Consider the following 18,181-nt stretch of genomic DNA (forward strand, 5'->3'; position numbering starts at 1 on the left):
TCATAAGTAGGAGTTTTTGATAAACGGTTCTCTCTCGCTCCTTCTTGACCCACTGGATAAAGAGGACACTGTACTACTGCTGCCACTGCTCACCTCAGAGTGCACTGACCCATGAGACCTCGACCTCGATGGACGACCAGACGTCAAAGACCCACCGCCAAATTTCGAGGACTGCCCGGAGTTCGAGGACCGTCCAGACCGCTCTGAATTGGACGCGCGACCGGACTGACCAGACCTTGAGGAGATGGCAGACACATCTGAGCGTGCAGATTTTGAAGAAATCTTAGATGCAGATGAAACCTTGATCTTTGAGGTGATCTGGGATACTGGGGACTGTACTGTGGTGGACTTGGCCTGGTCGCTCTCAACCTCGGGAAGTTCAGGGATGACTAGAGTTTTGCTGGGAGAGATAACATACAAAATGAGAAAGAACAAATCAATGACAAGTGTGTTATTAATAAATTAATAACTATTCCATGGTGAGGCTGGCTATGCTTGTACTCACCTCTCGTCCTCACAGAGCAGTTTGCACACAGAGGCCAAGTAGAACCAACCCCCTGTCATATGGAAAGCTGATCCCACCCAGCCAAGAAACAGAGGAGTCCCCAGGTCAAACCTGTGTGTGAGAGTGTGAGAGTGTGAGAGAGAGAGAGAGAGAGAGAGAGAGAGAGAGAGAGAGAGAGAGAGAGAGAGAGAGAGAGAGAGAGAGAGAGAGAGAGAGAGAGAGAGAGAGAGAGAGAGAGAGAGAGAGAGAGAGAGAGAGAGAGAGAGAGAGAGAGAGAGAGAGAGAGAGAGAGAGAGAGAGAGAGAGAGAGAGAGAATCAATATTATCTTGTAACTGAATGGAAAAACCTGCATCCAAGTCAACTCACTTTAATCCGTCAAAATAGGGGTTGAAGTATTCCCCGGAGACGTATTTTGCGTAGACAGCATATCCTGACGCAGCCAGAAAGCCTGCACAAGACAAAGTGAGTCAGTCAGCTACTCTCAATCTGCTACAGTGTGCATCTACCAGGTTGCTTTCACAGAGGAAGAAGTGAACTGAAAGACCATGTTTACCACTGATGATGTGACAGACTCCTCCAGTGAAGAGCTTCCTGTGCTTTGCCTTGTCCTTGCCCCCGAGGAAGGTGCACTCCATCCCAATGAGACTGAGTACGAACCCCAGCATCCCCACAGACAGAGCACCCATCAGCAGGCCCCTCACAATCTGGATGTGGTCTGGTTGATTAGAACACAACCGAACGCAAGGTCACATTTTACACTACAGTAGGCTTTATAACTTCAGTGGAATAACCAATGTCACTATACTGAAACAGTCTAAACTCACAGAAGTTTGCTTAAAAGATAGAGTGCAGTAATAGTCACATATTAACATAATTCGTTTTAAACCTATTTTTGGGGGGTAAATTAACTTAATAACAGGCTGTCTTCAGATGTGTCCCTCTTGTTTACATACAACTTCATACCCACCACAGAAATAGAATTAGAACACTATATATTATGCATGTCTCTACGGTACTTACTGTCCACGGACCAGAGCACAGGGAAGTCTTGGCAGTTGGTGACAGAAGTGGAGTCGGTGAAGCAGGCCTTCCACAGGTTAGACCAGTACCAGGCCACCTTGATGACAGCCGAGCCGCCCATGCCCCCGATGGACGTGATCTTCCAGCCCTCCATGGCCATGGTGCATGCCACAAAGATCCAGCCCAGCACTGTCATCAGGAAGCCCCAGATCTGCATCACGCGGATTTTCATCCTGATACTCTGGTGTGTGGAGTCAGTCTATATGCTCTATATCTAGATAACCCTCAAGTTATCTTATTATGACCGTCTCTGTTGCGTTTCTTTTCTCAAGATCTGACTTATTGGCGATTCCTTTTTCTCTCGTCTATACAATGGTGTGTCCCCTTGGTGGAGCCACCATCCAGTGGAGCCTGAGTCTCCTGCTGTGCTGTGCTGTACTGTGCTGTGATAGAGAAGAAACCTGCTCATCCCAGTCATACAGCTTGGTAGCAGGTATGACTAATGAGACAGTCATTTTGTCGCTCTACCTGGTTGTCACTTTTCCCATACTGCATGAGGGTGGATATGGGTCTGTTGCTGCTCAGGTTCCCAGGACCTTGTTTGGGTGCTAAAAATGTTGACCTAAGCATTTATCTCACGTTTCAAAAACCTCCATCTCTATGTCCCAAGCTGATTCCTTGGGTTTTGAATTATTTGACTAATTCTGATCAAATGTATTCGAAGGACATAAACATGACCTAGTATGGCCCAAAGGCTATGGCAAAACTTGACCTCATCTCAAGATTATTATTATTTTAAATACAGTGCTGGTCTGACCTTAACTAGTTCAATAAGAACTCATTACCTGAGGAATTACAACTTCAGAGTCTGTTGAAGCGCCTCCATTGTCCGTTGACATTGCCTCGGGCTGCGGTAGGTTATTAGCTAGGTGTGCTGCCTGCTTCACTTATATAATTAAAACATAACGTCTTTGACCTCATATAATTATGCTTAAATCCACGGCTCTCTCTGATGGTATTAGTTGCATGGGGAGTGATGGATTTTCTTGTGGTGAGTGAAGATGAGAAGGGTCTTCTTTGTACCGAGTCCCTCGGCTTATTGGCAAAGTTATTGGCAAAGTAGATGGGACATTGGAATGGACCCACTGTTGTGATGCATGGACCTATATGGTGGTAATTCATGCTTTTCATTAATGATGGGCTAATAATGGAGAAAGAACAAAAGAGGGGTTGTGTTCGCTGGCAGGGCCTCACGTTAATTATGGGTTATTAAGCACAAATACCTGCTGCATAATAACCTACCATGATAATTTAAGAAATGTTAAGTAAGATTCCATCCAAAGATGCATGCACAGAACATTGTTTGAATTTCTATCTGTCAATAGTTTGATTCTATCGTCCTCTTAATAAAGTATAGATATACTGCTCCCTGGTGGTGTCTTGTTGAAATGCAACCAAACCGTACTTCAACCACAGTCCAAATCACACTCAACTTGTGTATTTTGTACGGAAAAGTACTTGATTCTTTTGCATGTTTAAAAGTAGTATAATTGTCCATAATGGATTTTCTGGCACAAACAAATAGCTGTAAATTTGGCATAAATAAACTGCTTTTTGGGGCAAGGATTCTGCTGGTGGCCTTCATGTTTGAATGTAGAATCTGATGTAACAATATAGACATGAATTATGGATGCTTGTGAATCATGTGGCCCTTCTGATGCTTCAATCCATACAAATGAGGAATCTTAGACTTATTGCATGCAATAAAACTGTATATTTTTTTAAATGGTGCATTCATCTCTGGATTCATTCTGAAAAATATGGACATCAAAATGTGAAATCACTCACCATTATTGATTTTGTCTAGATGTCTGGCTATCATCCTAACTTAGTAGTGTAGTCAGAGTAGGTCCTCTGACCAACCAGAGCTGCGGGACACCTGACACGTGTTTACGGATACACAGGACTGGAGCAGGGAGCATGGGGCGGCTGCCAGCTGTAGCTCCATGCCAGCTGGTGAGAGTCCCCCGGCTCAGAGGGCCAAGAGGATTCACGTAACAGGGTTAAGGTTTCAATTGATCAGAAGGTGGAGATAGATGGCAGGCGGTGGAGGAAACTTCCGATTCCCATATCCGAGTCTGAACAAAGATCAACTGGGGCAGGACTTGTTGATTGGTAACTCTGTGATCAGTCGAGACAACGGAAGCCCCTTTCTGTCCGTGGTGGCTGGTAGGGGGCCATCTTTCAGTGTGAGGTATATTGCAAAAATACAAGAACTTGACAGTTCTTGAGAGCACACAATGTTCTTTATTGACTCTTTCTTCATCTAGGCTTCACTTGTGGTCTGCTAAAGAGTGACAGCATACGGCAGACAGGCACTGGCTCCACAGTTGAGTTCCGGAGGTAATTGTCATGAGACACTCATACAGAGGTCCATGTCAAAGTGTTAAATCCCCCAATTAAAAAGTCCACTTATTCAATCCCCCTTTCCTTTATACTGAATTAATGTTCTTTCAACAGATCATTCAGAGAAAATTATCACTGAATTCCTTCTTGTATGCAAAAAAAACTAACATTTATTGACATTGCCACTGATTACAACATATTGGGAGATGTACAGGAATTAACCAACTGAGTAATGTTTTTAGATGACCTCAAACGGACACATATTCCTGATATTTGTTCTTGAGGCATATCTAATGAACAACAATGGATTTGGAAGAGCACCAGTTCGTTTGTCCCTTCAAGGTGACCCAGGAGCTCATAGTGTGATCCTAGCCAACCGAATTTCCTGCCCTGTGAAGAAAACAAGCTTATCTGATTTATTTAGTTTATCGCCCGTTGACAGAAGAGGCCTATTACCTAATGTGGTTTTAGAGAGGAGCCAACAGCTTGTCTATTTCCTCTTGCTGATTTCAAGGGTTATTTCCCCCAGCATTCTTTGTGCCACAGGGGGTGACATCGCTCAAGTCGTCAGGTATACAGCAGAGGCACAGGGACAGGAAGGAGTCTCCTTTGGCATATAAAAAATGATGTTCTATGAACAGTGCATTGGAACGAAGTGCCATATTAAGGAAAATAAAAGCAGGGAGCATGCATCACACCCTTAGGTAATGTAATCACACAGGAATCCGTCTCAATAAGGAATTGGGGTTCTGGTTGAAGAGGTATGAAAAGGTGACCTCAACAAGCTTAACCCAAGGGTCAAATAGTCCACGGTCACCTCATATGACCATATGCCAATGCCAGTGGTCCGTCCGTTGTCACACATAGGCATTCTTTCCAAACTGCCTTGAGTGTTCTGCTGGGTCTCGGGGGTCTGTGGGAACTGGCGATTTGTAGAAACTGTTGGCAGACTTGCCGGGTTTGTGACGCTTGGTTACCATAGACGTAGCACCACTGTAGGAGTACTCTGCTCGACTAGAGGAAAACACTAAGGGTTACTCCTTTGAGATATACAGTGTCCTCATTCCATTTCCATGGTAAAAACAGTTCTAGTTCAGGAGACAGAAGTCTCCGGATCTAGGCCAATTCATCCCACCCCATACACTAGTTCCCTAGGCCCGCTAGCCAAGGTGACTTTCACATAAATACGTTGATACTATACACAAAGAAAATATTCAGTCATCAACATACAGTGCATGTCTTTATACTGTTATCACTATGAGACAAGATGTTGACAGTGATCCCTGGATATGCCAGTACTTAAACAACTTAATTACAGTTCATATTAAACTGCTTCATTGACTTACTGAATGACAAGCTTTACGATCCGTCTACTCTATTATGGATTACTTTCAATTTCTGTGTCTCAGTCAACATGATGTTGAGAAATGTACAGTACTTACAGATTACATAACACACTGAGTAAATGGGAGGGGGGGGAAACACGTCTATCGAAGTAATCATTTTCTGTAATTGATCATCATTTAATTAATTGTACAAACTTGCCTGGAGCCCTCTGACAAGGAGAGGCAGAATATGAGTCCTCCTGAAATGCAGAGCACAGAGCCAGCCCAGCCAATGAAGAGCGCTGCGCCCAGTTCAAACCTGGCCACGAGAGGACGGGCATAGCCAGTAAAGCCAGTGACCAGTTAGTAAATACATGTACTCACTGCATTTCATTTGTCAACATGCAGTACAGTAGGACATTAAGTAGCACAGTTAAGCTGAACACTTACTTTTGAGCAAAAAAGAGTGGGTCAAAGAACTCTGATGTGATCCTGTGTGCGTACAGGGAGTATGCAGTCAAGGAGCAAAGCCCTGCAGAGAAAACGGAGAGGACTCAGCTCTGGTCTAAATAGCAAGGAGTAGTTCAACAAGCACACAATATAATGAATATTCACCATTGAGTATGAAGTGAAGGCCTGAGAGGCCTGTTAGTCTGGCCTTGGTGCTCTCTGAGCCTCCGATCCTGGTACACTTCATTCCAATCAGGGCCAGGGTGGCTCCAAAGAACCCCAGGCACACAGACGCAATCATCAGGCCTCGACACACCTGGATATACACTGGGTGGGTGGGTGTGTGTGTGTGGGGATGTGTGGATGTGTGTGGGTGTGAGGGAGAGAGAGATAAAGAGACAAACACAGAGTTATCTCACACTTGTAAAAGTGCTCTGACTTTCTCAGTTTTCCTCTCATTGCCACTTTAAAAGCATTGTATCCTCAAATGGCAGCTTGAACACCCGGTTCAAATGCTGCTCTGGCCTCTGGTAGTGTATGTTTTAGAGGCTCTTGGGCTTAAGCCAACAAACCAATAGGGTTATCAAATTCCAAATACCACTTTTTTCAGAGCCAGCCATTCATCCCAGGAGACGGATGCTCAGGATGTAACACATCTGTGATTAGGTCAAAGAAATCACACACGCACACACACGCACACACACACACACACACATACACACACACACACACACACATATATATATATATATATCCATTATAATCACAGACACACGCATGCACACACACAAACACATACGCAAACACAAAAATACACATAATCGCATACAATTACAATGACAATACAACATCACAGCTAAAATAGCAACCAGCTAAAGTTTGAACTGACCGTCCAGAGCCAGCATGGAGGGGAAATCTTTACAGTTGGACACTCCTGTAGAATCCGTGACGCAGGTCTTCCACAGGTTGGACCAGAAGGTCGCCGTGGTGATGACCGTCCCATCCACGGAGGACACCTTCCAGTAGTCAGTAGGCAACGTGGAGCAGACCAGGATCCACCCAGATATGTTCAGGATGAAGGCAACGATCTCCGTGGCCATGTTGCTCATCCTCCTCAGATAGTCCTGTCCTGTCTGTTGTAGAGCTGGGTCAGGTAAGCTGGTAAACAGCAATTGTGGCAGATGAGACTGTATGTCTGTGGAGGATAGTGGATGGAGAGCAGAGCAGAGAGGAAGTCCAGGATGAATGGTTAGGAGGTGAAGTGTGTCAGTGGTTAAGATGTCGTAGCCTGGTTTATGCTCAACAGGGAGGGCTCTGTGTTCAAGACTCTGCACCTCTACCTGTGGACCAATCCCAAGGATACACATCACTCACTGACACACACACACACGCACACACACATATACACTGAGACACACGCACACACATACACACACAGAGACACACACACTGACACACACACAGTGAATCAAACACACACACACACACATGCTCTCTCTCTTTCACACACACATACCCATCCACCCAGCCACGCTAACACACACACACACACACATCACTCCACAGTAGTGATTTGAGTGATAGGAGGGGGGTCAGTGAGTGGATCAGTAAGCTAATTGAAAGGATTTGAAATGTTTGTTGGTGGACAGGAAACAGCGCTAAGACACTGGCATGTGTATGACAGAAAATTGACAATAAGCGACTGTTCAGCATATAGATAGACAGAGGAAGACCGTTGTTCACTCGTTGCAAAGGTTAGTGTCACATAGTTTCTTTACAATTATGCTAGTTGAAATTATACAATTCATTGATTTGATTATAAAATGTCCTGCTATAAATGTTTCATACATGTGTTATAAATGTCGCAGTTATCTGGTGTTCGGTAGGCCTATCTGTTGACTCATAGCCCCACCCAGTGGAGAGAAAATATAAAATATTCATGCAACCACATGAGGGTGTACTGAGCCATGATGAGCCATCTCTTTGTTTTATCTGAAAATATCCAGATCAAACAAACACAGGATTGGTGAAAGCCATGGGCAATTTCCTTCACATCAGTGCAGATGGAAGGAAAGTAGAGGTTGTTTCTGTATATTGAAAATGACGTAGAAGTAGAAATTTCAGCAAATGCCAACATGTTTTGTCATGTTTGTTTATTTTTGCTGCAGAAATGGTAATTCCTGTGGATAGGGGGTGTTTGGCTGAGGGAGGTTGAAGGAGGGAGGTTGAAGGAGGGAGGTCGAGAGAGAGAGAGATCACACATATTGTCCTTAGTTTCCTGTTATTGTGGATGTGTCTTCCTGTGGCTGGTTACATATTGACCAGAAACTGTAAGTCCAGTTTTACATTAAAGACCAAAGTATCTATTCTAGGGACCTGAATGAATAGCTACTGGGCAATTCCACTGTAACAGAATGACTGAGACTCAGTCTAATGCACAAGGACTACTTTGAACAATTTCCACATCAAATTTTACAAAAACACATTTGCTCGAAGAACAGTGCAGATGTAAAGTTTGGTAACAAAATGACGGTAAAATCTCCCTCCGTTTTTTTATGTGACCACATTTTCCAAAAACTCTGTTAAGAGTAGTCACCACTGTTAAATCTACGATAATCAATCATTTAAATAAGCATTTTTCTATGGCTGGCCACCTGGCTACCCCTACCCAGGCCCAGGCCAACAGCTCAGCACCCCCTGCAGCAACTTGCCCTGGTCCCCCCCCCCTGCTTCTTCTTCACCCAAATCCAGACAGCTGATGTTCTGAAAGAGCTGCAAAATCTGGATCACTACAAATCAGCTGGGCTAGACAATCTGGACTCTCTCTTTCTAAAATTATCTGCCGAAATTTTTTGCAACCCCTATTATTAGCCTGTTCAACCTCTCTTTCATATCGTCTGAGATCCCCAAAGATTGGAAAGCTGCCACGGTCATCCCCCTCTTTTTATTTATTTAACTAGGCAAGTCAGTTAAGAAGAAATCCTTATTTTTAATGGCCTAGGAACAGTGGGTTAACTGCCTGTTCAGGGGCAGAACGGCAGAGTTGTACCTTGTCAGTTCAGGGATTTGATCTTGCAACCTTTCAGTTACTAGTCCAATGCTCTAACCACTAGGCTACGCTGCCACCCTTTCTTCATAGGGGGAGACACTCTATACCCAAACTGTTATAGACATATATCCATCCTGCCCTGCCTTTCTAAAATCTTCGAAAGCCAAGTTAATAAATAGATCACCGACCATTTTGAATCCCACCGTACCTTCTCCACTATGCAATCTGGTTTCCGAGCTGGTCATGGGTGCTACCTCAGCCATGCTCAAGGTCCTAAACGATATCATAACCGCCATCGATAAAAGACGGTACTGTGCAGCCATCTTCATCGACCTGGCCAAGGCTTTCGACTCTGTCAATCACTGCATTATTATCGTCAGACTCAATAGCCTTGGCTTCTCAAATGACTGTCTCGCCTGGTTCACCAATTACTTCTCAGATAGAGTTCAGTGTGTCAAATCGGAGGGCCTGTTGTCCGGACCTCTGGCAGTCTCTATGGGGGTACCACAGGGTTCAATTCTCGGGCCGACTCTTTTCTCTGTATATATCAACGATGTCGCTCTTGCTGCTGGTGATTCTCTGATCCACCTCTACGCAGACGACACCATTCTGTATACATCTGGCCCTTCCTTGGACACTGTGTTAACAAACCTCCAAACGAGCTTCAATGCCATACAACACTCCTTCCGTGGACTCCAACTGCTTTTAAATACTAGTAAAACTAAATGCATGCTCTTCAACCGATTGTTGTCCACACGCGCCCGCCCGACCAGCATCACTACTCTGGACAGTTCTGACCTAGAATATGTGGACAACTACAAATACCTAGGTGTCTGGTTAGACTGTAAACTCTCCTTCCAGACTCACATTAAGCATCTCCAATCCAAAATTAAATCTAGAATTAGCTTCCTATTTCGCAACAGAGCCTCCTTCACTCCTGCTGCCAAACATACCGGATCACATACCTCCACCGGATCGCCAGGCTCCCCTGCTTCCACCGGCTCGTCAGGATCTCATGCCTCAGCCGGATCGCCAGGCTCCCCTGCCTCAACCGATCTGTCAGGTTCCCGCACCACAGCTGACTCGACAGGTTCCCGTGCTTCAGCTGGCGTGACATGTTCCTCAGCAGGGGTGACCGGTCCGCTCCTGATCCCCGGGTTCGTTCCCTTTGATGGCGTCCTGCGCCTGGAGCCGCGCGTCGGGGAGGGGCTACTGTCCCGTATACTCCCCCTCCAGCCTCTAGGTCATCAGGCTGCTGATTATCCCGCACACCTGTCACCATCGTCAAGCGCACCAGCGCCTCATGACACTCACCTGGACTCCATCACGTCCTTGATTATCTTCCCTACATCTGTCACTCCCCTTGGTTCTTTCCTCAGATGTTATTGACTCTGTTTCATGTCGGTGCGTTGTTTGTGTTACGTGTTTATTGTTTCATTTATTAAAACACTCCCTGAATTTGCTTCCCGACTCTCAGCGCACTCATTACAACTTCCAGCAACCTGTTTGAATGACTCATCCCACTGCTATTGCACTCCTGAACGGCAATTGTTAAGTTGACTCAGTAAATAGGAGAAATGTTGTTGGGGCAGTTCAATTAAAGGCACTGCATTTTCCTCTGAACAGTCACTATTGTGGACTAATTTCCCTCTGTGTCAGTAATTAGAGCCAGTCAAACAAAAAAGAAAAAGAAACCTGAAATGTAGATGTGAGTAAAACCTGTGAAGAGTGAGTCCGTCTCTCAAGAAAACCATTTACAATAAACTATTACAGAGGGTGATACATTGACCATGTGCACCTCTATAAACAAGGGGAGGATGTGGTGTGCGAGATAATAAGATAACAAGATAATCTGTTTTTTAATAGAGTGATTCTACGGTTGACAGAATGCCACTTCATTTTCCTACCATTAGTATACTGTGTTGTAGACATTACAAAGGTCAGTGAATTTCCATTGAGGTCACACTTTCTGACCCTTAAATAGTGGGTGCAAAGGCACAGGTTATGGGTAGATTATCTGTGTGTGTGTGTGTGTGTGTGTGTGTGTGTGTGTGTGTGTGTGTGTGTGTGTGTGTGTGTGTGTGTGTGTGTGTGTGTGTGTGCCTGAGTGTGCTGACTGGCACGATGCACACCACAGTGTCTTTCTGTCTCTTTTGACAAGGAGGTGCTGTGTTCTCTCCCTGCCCCCACAGCTGTTTGGCCTGTAAGAAGTGCTCATCATTTCAAATAGATGTCATATTAAACAGCATATAAACACTGTAAATAGGTCAGGAGACAGACAGGGACCCTAAGAAGGAACGGAAATGAATTATTTAGGCTATATTATTTCAATTATTTCAAGGCTATAGCCTACAAAGAAATACTTTGTGAAGCATTTGCGAGTGCGACACACTATTAGACTCAGTCTAAAGTGCCTTTGAATTGATATTTAGATACACCAGTTTGGCCAGAGTCTGTGGCTTCAGGCTCATGCAATGGTGCCTGGAGAGCAGGCCAGCAGCGGAGAATATCTTCTCACCATGCTTGCAGAGCCACTGGGGATGCTAAACACCCTTTTGGCCACTCTTGCCAGTCTGAGCAGGAATGCAGAGTTTTTTTCTTCTTCTATAGGTAGGCCTAAAGGTTTTTAGGCAAAATAGCCCAAGCAAAATGGAAAACTCCTTGAAAGTTGGAATATGCCAGGCCTATTGATCCAAAATCAACTATGGCCTATTGTATAGATAGAAGAAAAATTAAGGAAAGTTTTAAGAGATCCGATTTTTTGTTTAGAAATACTTTGCTACAATGACACACTTAATTAGCTGTGGTGTTGTTAAACCGTGATGTCAATGAGATCTGGGGACAATTTGTCATGTCCTGACCATAGAGAGCCTTTATTTTCTATGGTGGAGTAGGTCAGGTTTATATTTTCTATGTGGGGTTCTAGGTTGTTTTTTCTATGTTGGGGTTTGTGTATGATTCCCAATTAGAGGCAGCTGGCTATCGTTGTCTCTAATTGGGGATCATACTTAAGTAGCATTTTTTCCACCTGTGGGTTATGGGATATTGTTTATGTTTGTTTGTGTGTAGTTGCAAGTGTGCACTGCATTTGACTTCACTTTTTTTTCTGTATTGTTTTGGTGAGTTTCTTTATTAAACATGTGGTACTCTATGCACGCTGCGCCTTGGTCCGTTAATTCTACAAACGACCGTGACACAATTGAACCACACAACTTTCTATCAGAAATTGTCATGTGACCCCACACCACTGTTCAAAGAGGAGATTCACTGCAAGCTGAAGTCTCTTGTGGAAAGTCGAGACATTATGCAAAAATAATGCGAATTCATGAAAGTAGATCTAATCAGGAGCGTTATTCATGCCTTACCAAAAATCCACAAAAGATTGGATAAGCCACCAGGGAGACCTATTGTGGCCTCCATTGGTTCCTTGACTGAAAATATTTCTTCTTTAGTGGATCCCTTTCTAAATCCAAGTGTTGTGTCACTCTGCAGATGTACACGATTCTATGGACATGATTAACACCCTTAAGACAGCCCACAATATCAATGGGGAGACGCTTATGTCTTGCTTTGATGTTGAATCACTGTATACTAATATCCCCCTCCAGAGAGGCCTAGAATCCATGGCACACTGTCTTAGTCAACGACCCACTGGCACACTCCCTAGCACTAACCATACTGTTGAACTTGCTGAGATTGTTCTAAGAACGTTTTCATGTTTGACAATGACATGGTCATTCAACAGAAGGGAACTGCTATGGGTAGTAAAATGGCACTGAATTATTCCAATCTGCATGTGGGGTTGTTTGAGAAGAATGTGATTTTCAGTCCTAACAATTCATTATTGCGTCATATCAGACTCTGGAAACGCTTCATTGATAACGTATTTCTTCAACTCCAGGGAACAGCAGAGGAACTTCATCGATTCCACTCCTTCATCAATACAAGCAGTCAACATTTTAAATTCACGCTAGCCTTTGATGCGCATGAAACAAGTTTTCTTGACATTTTGATTAAGAGGGGGGGGGGGGGGGGGTTAGCACGGATCTATACAGGAAGCCGACGGACAGGAATTCCCTGTTACTCTGAGACAGCTTCCACCCTACACCCCTAAAAAAGAACCTCCCCATTAGCCAATACAGTCGCATATGCAGGATTTGTAGTTCACAGAGTGACTGGTTTTTCAAGTGTACTGTTATCCTGTGGCTTCCATTTCTCAATAAAGTATTATGTTTATCCTTAACCACTGATTCCTTATCTGGTCTCTTCTCTGCACCTGGGTCCAACCTTACCACGTCACAGCAAGCTTCTGCCCAAACATGGACCCAGCAGAGATCACCCAGATCAAGAATGTTGTAACCCACCAAGGAGTACCGATGGGGCGCCAGTAAGAACAACTCTCCCAAATATCAGAGACCCTCCGGGCACTTACCGACTCCCTCCAACTACAGTCCAACCTCAACCCAGGAGGAGACAATGTCCAAGTTTCATCGCCCAGGGCTACAGGCGTCGCCGTAGCTCCTCCAGGGAACCTGCACCGGGAACCCAAGATCTCAGCCCCCGAGCGGTGTGACGGCCACCAGGGAGGATGCAAGGGGTTCCTCACTCAGTGTTCTCTGGTGTTCGAGCTACAGTCCTCCTCGTTTAACACAGGGGTGATCATCTATTATTGAGAAGAGAATTGTATTGGATTCACCGTTTGTGTACCATGTCTCCTAGAGGTATCAGACCATTTCAGGTGTGCGGGACCATTTCTTTGATATCAGACCATTTCTTACATGAATATGTCACTTTGATTTGTCATGCCTTCTGTCATAGTTCCACCTGTCACCAGAGGGCGGCAGAGACCGCCCTAGAGACATTAACAACACTCAGGTGTGTCCAATTTACTCATTATGATTTCCCTGTTAAAAGAGATGTGTGCCATGTGTGGTTGTTTTTTGAGAGAGGGATTATTATTTTTATAATAATAATAATATATCTTTTTTTTTTTTTATTGTGTGTTTGTAGTTTTTTTTTCCCCCAGGTCACCTACTTAGTCATTTTGTAAATATATTTTCTGGAACAACTACATGTACCAATCTCATTGTAGGCTGTCATTGTAAGTAAGAATTTGTTCTTAACTGACTTGCCTAGTTAAAAAGGTTAAATTTACATTATTAGAGATACACATTGTTTTTTCACCCACCATGCGTCATGTCCGCAATGGTAATGTGAGGTGAAATGTGCATATTTTGGGATGTGAGCATTTTGTTTGACCTGATAAAGATCCGTTTCGGATCAAAACATTGTGAAAGCGGTGAATTGGAGGCTTTAACAGTGTGTGGGCCTTCTTCATTAGCTACCCACTTCGTTCCTCTATTTAACAGTGTGTGGGCCTTCTTCATTAGCTACCCCACTTCGTTCCTCTATTTAACAGTGTGTGGGCCTTCTTCATTAGCTACCCCACTTCGTGCCTCTATTTAACAGTGTGTGGGCCTTCTTCATTAGCTACCCACTTCGTTCCTCTCTTTAACAGTGTGTGGGCCTTCTTCATTAGCTACCCACTTCGTTCCTCTATTTAACAGTGTGTGGGCCTTCTTCATTAGCTACCCACTTCGTGCCTCTCTTTAACAGTGTGTGGGCCTTCTTCATTAGCTACCCACTTCGTTCCTCTCTTTAACAGTGTGTGGGCCTTCTTCATTAGCTACCCACTTCGTGCCTCTCTTTAACAGTGTGTGGGCCTTCTTCATTAGCTACCCACTTCGTTCCTCTCTTTAACAGTGTGTGGGCCTTCTTCATTAGCTACCCACTTCGTTCCTCTCTTTAACAGTGTGTGGGCCTTCTTCATTAGCTACCCACTTCGTTCCTCTCTTTAACAGTGTGTGGGCCTTCTTCATTAGCTACCCACTTCGTTCCTCTCTTTAACAGTGTGTGGGCCTTCTTCATTAGCTACCCACTTCGTTCCTCTCTTTAACAGTGTGTGGGCCTTCTTCATTAGCTACCCACTTCGTGCCTCTATTTAACAGTGTGTGGGCCATCTTCATTAGCTACCCACTTCGTTCCTCTCTTTAACAGTGTGTGGGCCTTCTTCATTAGCTACCCACTTCGTTCCTCTATTTAACAGTGTGTGGGCCTTCTTCATTAGCTACCCACTTCGTGCCTCTATTTAACAGTGTGTGGGCCTTCTTCATTAGCTACCCACTTCGTTCCTCTCTTTAACAGTGTGTGGGCCTTCTTCATTAGCTACCCACTTCGTTCCTCTCTTTAACAGTGTGTGGGCCTTCTTCATTAGCTACCCACTTCGTGCCTCTCTTTAACAGTGTGTGGGCCTTCTTCATTAGCTACCCACTTCGTTCCTCTCTTTAACAGTGTGTGGGCCTTCTTCATTAGCTACCCACTTCGTGCCTCTATTTAACAGTGTGTGGGCCATCTTCATTAGCTACCCACTTCGTGCCTCTCTTTAACAGTGTGTGGGCCTTCTTCATTAGCTACCCCACTTCGTGCCTCTATTTAACAGTGTGTGGGCCTTCTTCATTAGCTACCCACTTCGTTCCTCTCTTTAACAGTGTGTGGGCCTTCTTCATTAGCTACCCCACTTCGTGCCTCTATTTAACAGTGTGTGGGCCTTCTTCATTAGCTACCCACTTCGTTCCTCTCTTTAACAGTGTGTGGGCCTTCTTCATTAGCTACCCACTTCGTTCCTCTCTTTAACAGTGTGTGGGCCTTCTTCATTAGCTACCCCACTTCGTGCCTCTATTTAACAGTGTGTGGGCCTTCTTCATTAGCTACCCCACTTCGTTCCTCTCTTTAACAGTGTGTGGGCCTTCTTCATTAGCTACCCACTTCGTTCCTCTCTTTAACAGTGTGTGGGCCTTCTTCATTAGCTACCCACTTCGTTCCTCTATTTAACAGTGTGTGGGCCTTCATTAGCTACCCACTTCGTTCCTCTCTTTAACAGTGTGTGGGCCTTCTTCATTAGCTACCCACTTCGTGCCTCTATTTAACAGTGTGTGGGCCTTCTTCATTAGCTACCCCACTTCGTTCCTCTCTTTAACAGTGTGTGGGCCTTCTTCATTAGCTACCCACTTCGTTCCTCTATTTAACAGTGTGTGGGCCTTCTTCATTAGCTACCCACTTCGTTCCTCTATTTAACAGTGTGTGGGCCTTCTTCATTAGCTACCCACTTCGTTCCTCTCTTTAACAGTGTGTGGGCCTTCTTCATTAGCTACCCACTTCGTTCCTCTATTTAACAGTGTGTGGGCCTTCTTCATTAGCTACCCACTTCGTTCCTCTCTTTAACAGTGTGTGGGCCTTCTTAATTAGCTACCCACTTCGTGCCTCTATTTAACAGTGTGTGGGCCTTCTTCATTAGCTACCCACTTCGTTCCTCTCTTTAACAGTGTGTGGGCCTTCTTCATTAGCTACCCACTTCGTTCCTCTATTTAACAGTGTGTGGGCCTTCTTCATTAGCTACCCACTTCGTTCCTCTCTTTAACAGTGTGTGGGCCTTCTTCATTAGCTACCCACTTCGTTCCTCTCTTTAACAGTGTGTGGGCCTTCTTCATTAGCTACCCACTTCGTTCCTCTCTTTAACAGTGTGTGGGCCTTCTTCATTAGCTACCCACTTCGTGCCTCTATTTAACAGTGTGTGGGCCTTCTTCATTAGCTACCCCACTTCGTTCCTCTCTTTAACAGTGTGTGGGCCTTCTTCATTAGCTACCCCACTTCGTTCCTCTCTTTAACAGTGTGTGGGCCTTCTTCATTAGCTACCCCACTTCGTTCCTCTCTTTAACAGTGTGTGGGCCTTTTTCATTAGCTACCCACTTCGTTCCTCTATTTAACAGTGTGTGGGCCTTCTTCATTAGCTACCCCACTTCGTTCCTCTATTTAACAGTGTGTGGGCCTTCTTCATTAGCTACCCACTTCGTTCCTCTATTTAACAGTGTGTGGGCCTTCTTCATTAGCTACCCCACTTCGTTCCTCTCTTTAACAGTGTGTGGGCCTTCTTCATTAGCTACCCACTTCGTTCCTCTCTTTAACAGTGTGTGGGCCTTCTTCATTAGCTACCCACTTCGTTCCTCTCTTTAACAGTGTGTGGGCCTTCTTCATTAGCTACCCACTTCGTGCCTCTATTTAACAGTGTGTGGGCCTTCTTCATTAGCTACCCCACTTCGTTCCTCTCTTTAACAGTGTGTGGGCCTTCTTCATTAGCTACCCACTTCGTTCCTCTATTTAACAGTGTGTGGGCCTTCTTCATTAGCTACCCACTTCGTTCCTCTCTTTAACAGTGTGTGGGCCTTCTTCATTAGCTACCCCACTTCGTTCCTCTCTTTAACAGTGTGTGGGCCTTCTTCATTAGCTACCCCACTTCGTTCCTCTCTTTAACAGTGTGTGGGCCTTCTTCATTAGCTACCCCACTTCGTTCCTCTCTTTAACAGTGTGTGGGCCTTCTTCATTAGCTACCCCACTTCGTTCCTCTCTTTAACAGTGTGTGGGCCTTCTTCATTAGCTACCCACTTCGTTCCTCTATTTAACAGTGTGTGGGCCTTCTTCATTAGCTACCCCACTTCGTTCCTCTCTTTAACAGTGTGTGGGCCTTCTTCATTAGCTACCCCACTTCGTTCCTCTCTTTAACAGTGTGTGGGCCTTCTTCATTAGCTACCCACTTCGTTCCTCTCTTTAACAGTGTGTGGGCCTTCTTCATTAGCTACCCACTTCGTTCCTCTCTTTAACAGTGTGTGGGCCTTCTTCATTAGCTACCCACTTCGTGCCTCTATTTAACAGTGTGTGGGCCTTCTTCATTACCTACCCCACTTCGTTCCTCTCTTTAACAGTGTGTGGGCCTTCTTCATTAGCTACCCACTTCGTTCCTCTCTTTAACAGTGTGTGGGCCTTCTTCATTAGCTACCCACTTCGTTCCTCTATTTAACAGTGTGTGGGCCTTCTTCATTAGCTACCCACTTCGTTCCTCTATTTAACAGTGTGTGGGCCTTCTTCATTAGCTACCCACTTCGTGCCTCTATTTAACAGTGTGTGGGCCTTCTTCATTAGCTACCCCACTTCGTTCCTCTCTTTAACAGTGTGTGGGCCTTCTTCATTAGCTACCCACTTCGTTCCTCTATTTAACAGTGTGTGGGCCTTCTTCATTAGCTACCCACTTCGTTCCTCTCTTTAACAGTGTGTGGGCCTTCTTCATTAGCTACCCCACTTCGTTCCTCTCTTTAACAGTGTGTGGGCCTTCTTCATTAGCTACCCCACTTCGTTCCTCTCTTTAACAGTGTGTGGGCCTTCTTCATTAGCTACCCCACTTCGTTCCTCTCTTTAACAGTGTGTGGGCCTTCTTCATTAGCTACCCCACTTCGTTCCTCTCTTTAACAGTGTGTGGGCCTTCTTCATTAGCTACCCACTTCGTTCCTCTATTTAACAGTGTGTGGGCCTTCTTC

The 18,181-nt window shown here is 44.8% G+C and overlaps 2 protein-coding genes across 2 annotated transcripts; both read right to left on the reverse strand.

The window, feature by feature from the left end:
* LOC120033401 (claudin-10-like) lies at nt 1-1,758 on the reverse strand. Its single transcript, XM_038979744.1, has 5 exons — nt 1,527-1,758; nt 1,060-1,221; nt 873-954; nt 506-616; nt 1-400 (listed from the first exon to the last, which is right to left on the reverse strand). Exons 1-5 carry the CDS (start codon nt 1,756-1,758, stop codon nt 1-3), a joined length of 987 nt encoding a protein of 328 aa, XP_038835672.1.
* A 3,178-nt stretch (nt 1,759-4,936) lies between these two features.
* Nucleotides 4,937-6,816, reverse strand: LOC120033748 (claudin-10-like). Its single transcript, XM_038980200.1, has 5 exons — nt 6,597-6,816; nt 5,873-6,034; nt 5,708-5,789; nt 5,470-5,576; nt 4,937-4,938 (listed from the first exon to the last, which is right to left on the reverse strand). Coding segments are annotated over exons 1-5 (573 nt in total).
* Nucleotides 6,817-18,181: the final 11,365 nt, after the last annotated feature.

The sequence above is a fragment of the Salvelinus namaycush genome, chromosome 40, assembly GCF_016432855.1.
Source record: "Salvelinus namaycush isolate Seneca chromosome 40, SaNama_1.0, whole genome shotgun sequence".
NCBI classification, from domain to species: domain Eukaryota; kingdom Metazoa; phylum Chordata; class Actinopteri; order Salmoniformes; family Salmonidae; genus Salvelinus; species Salvelinus namaycush.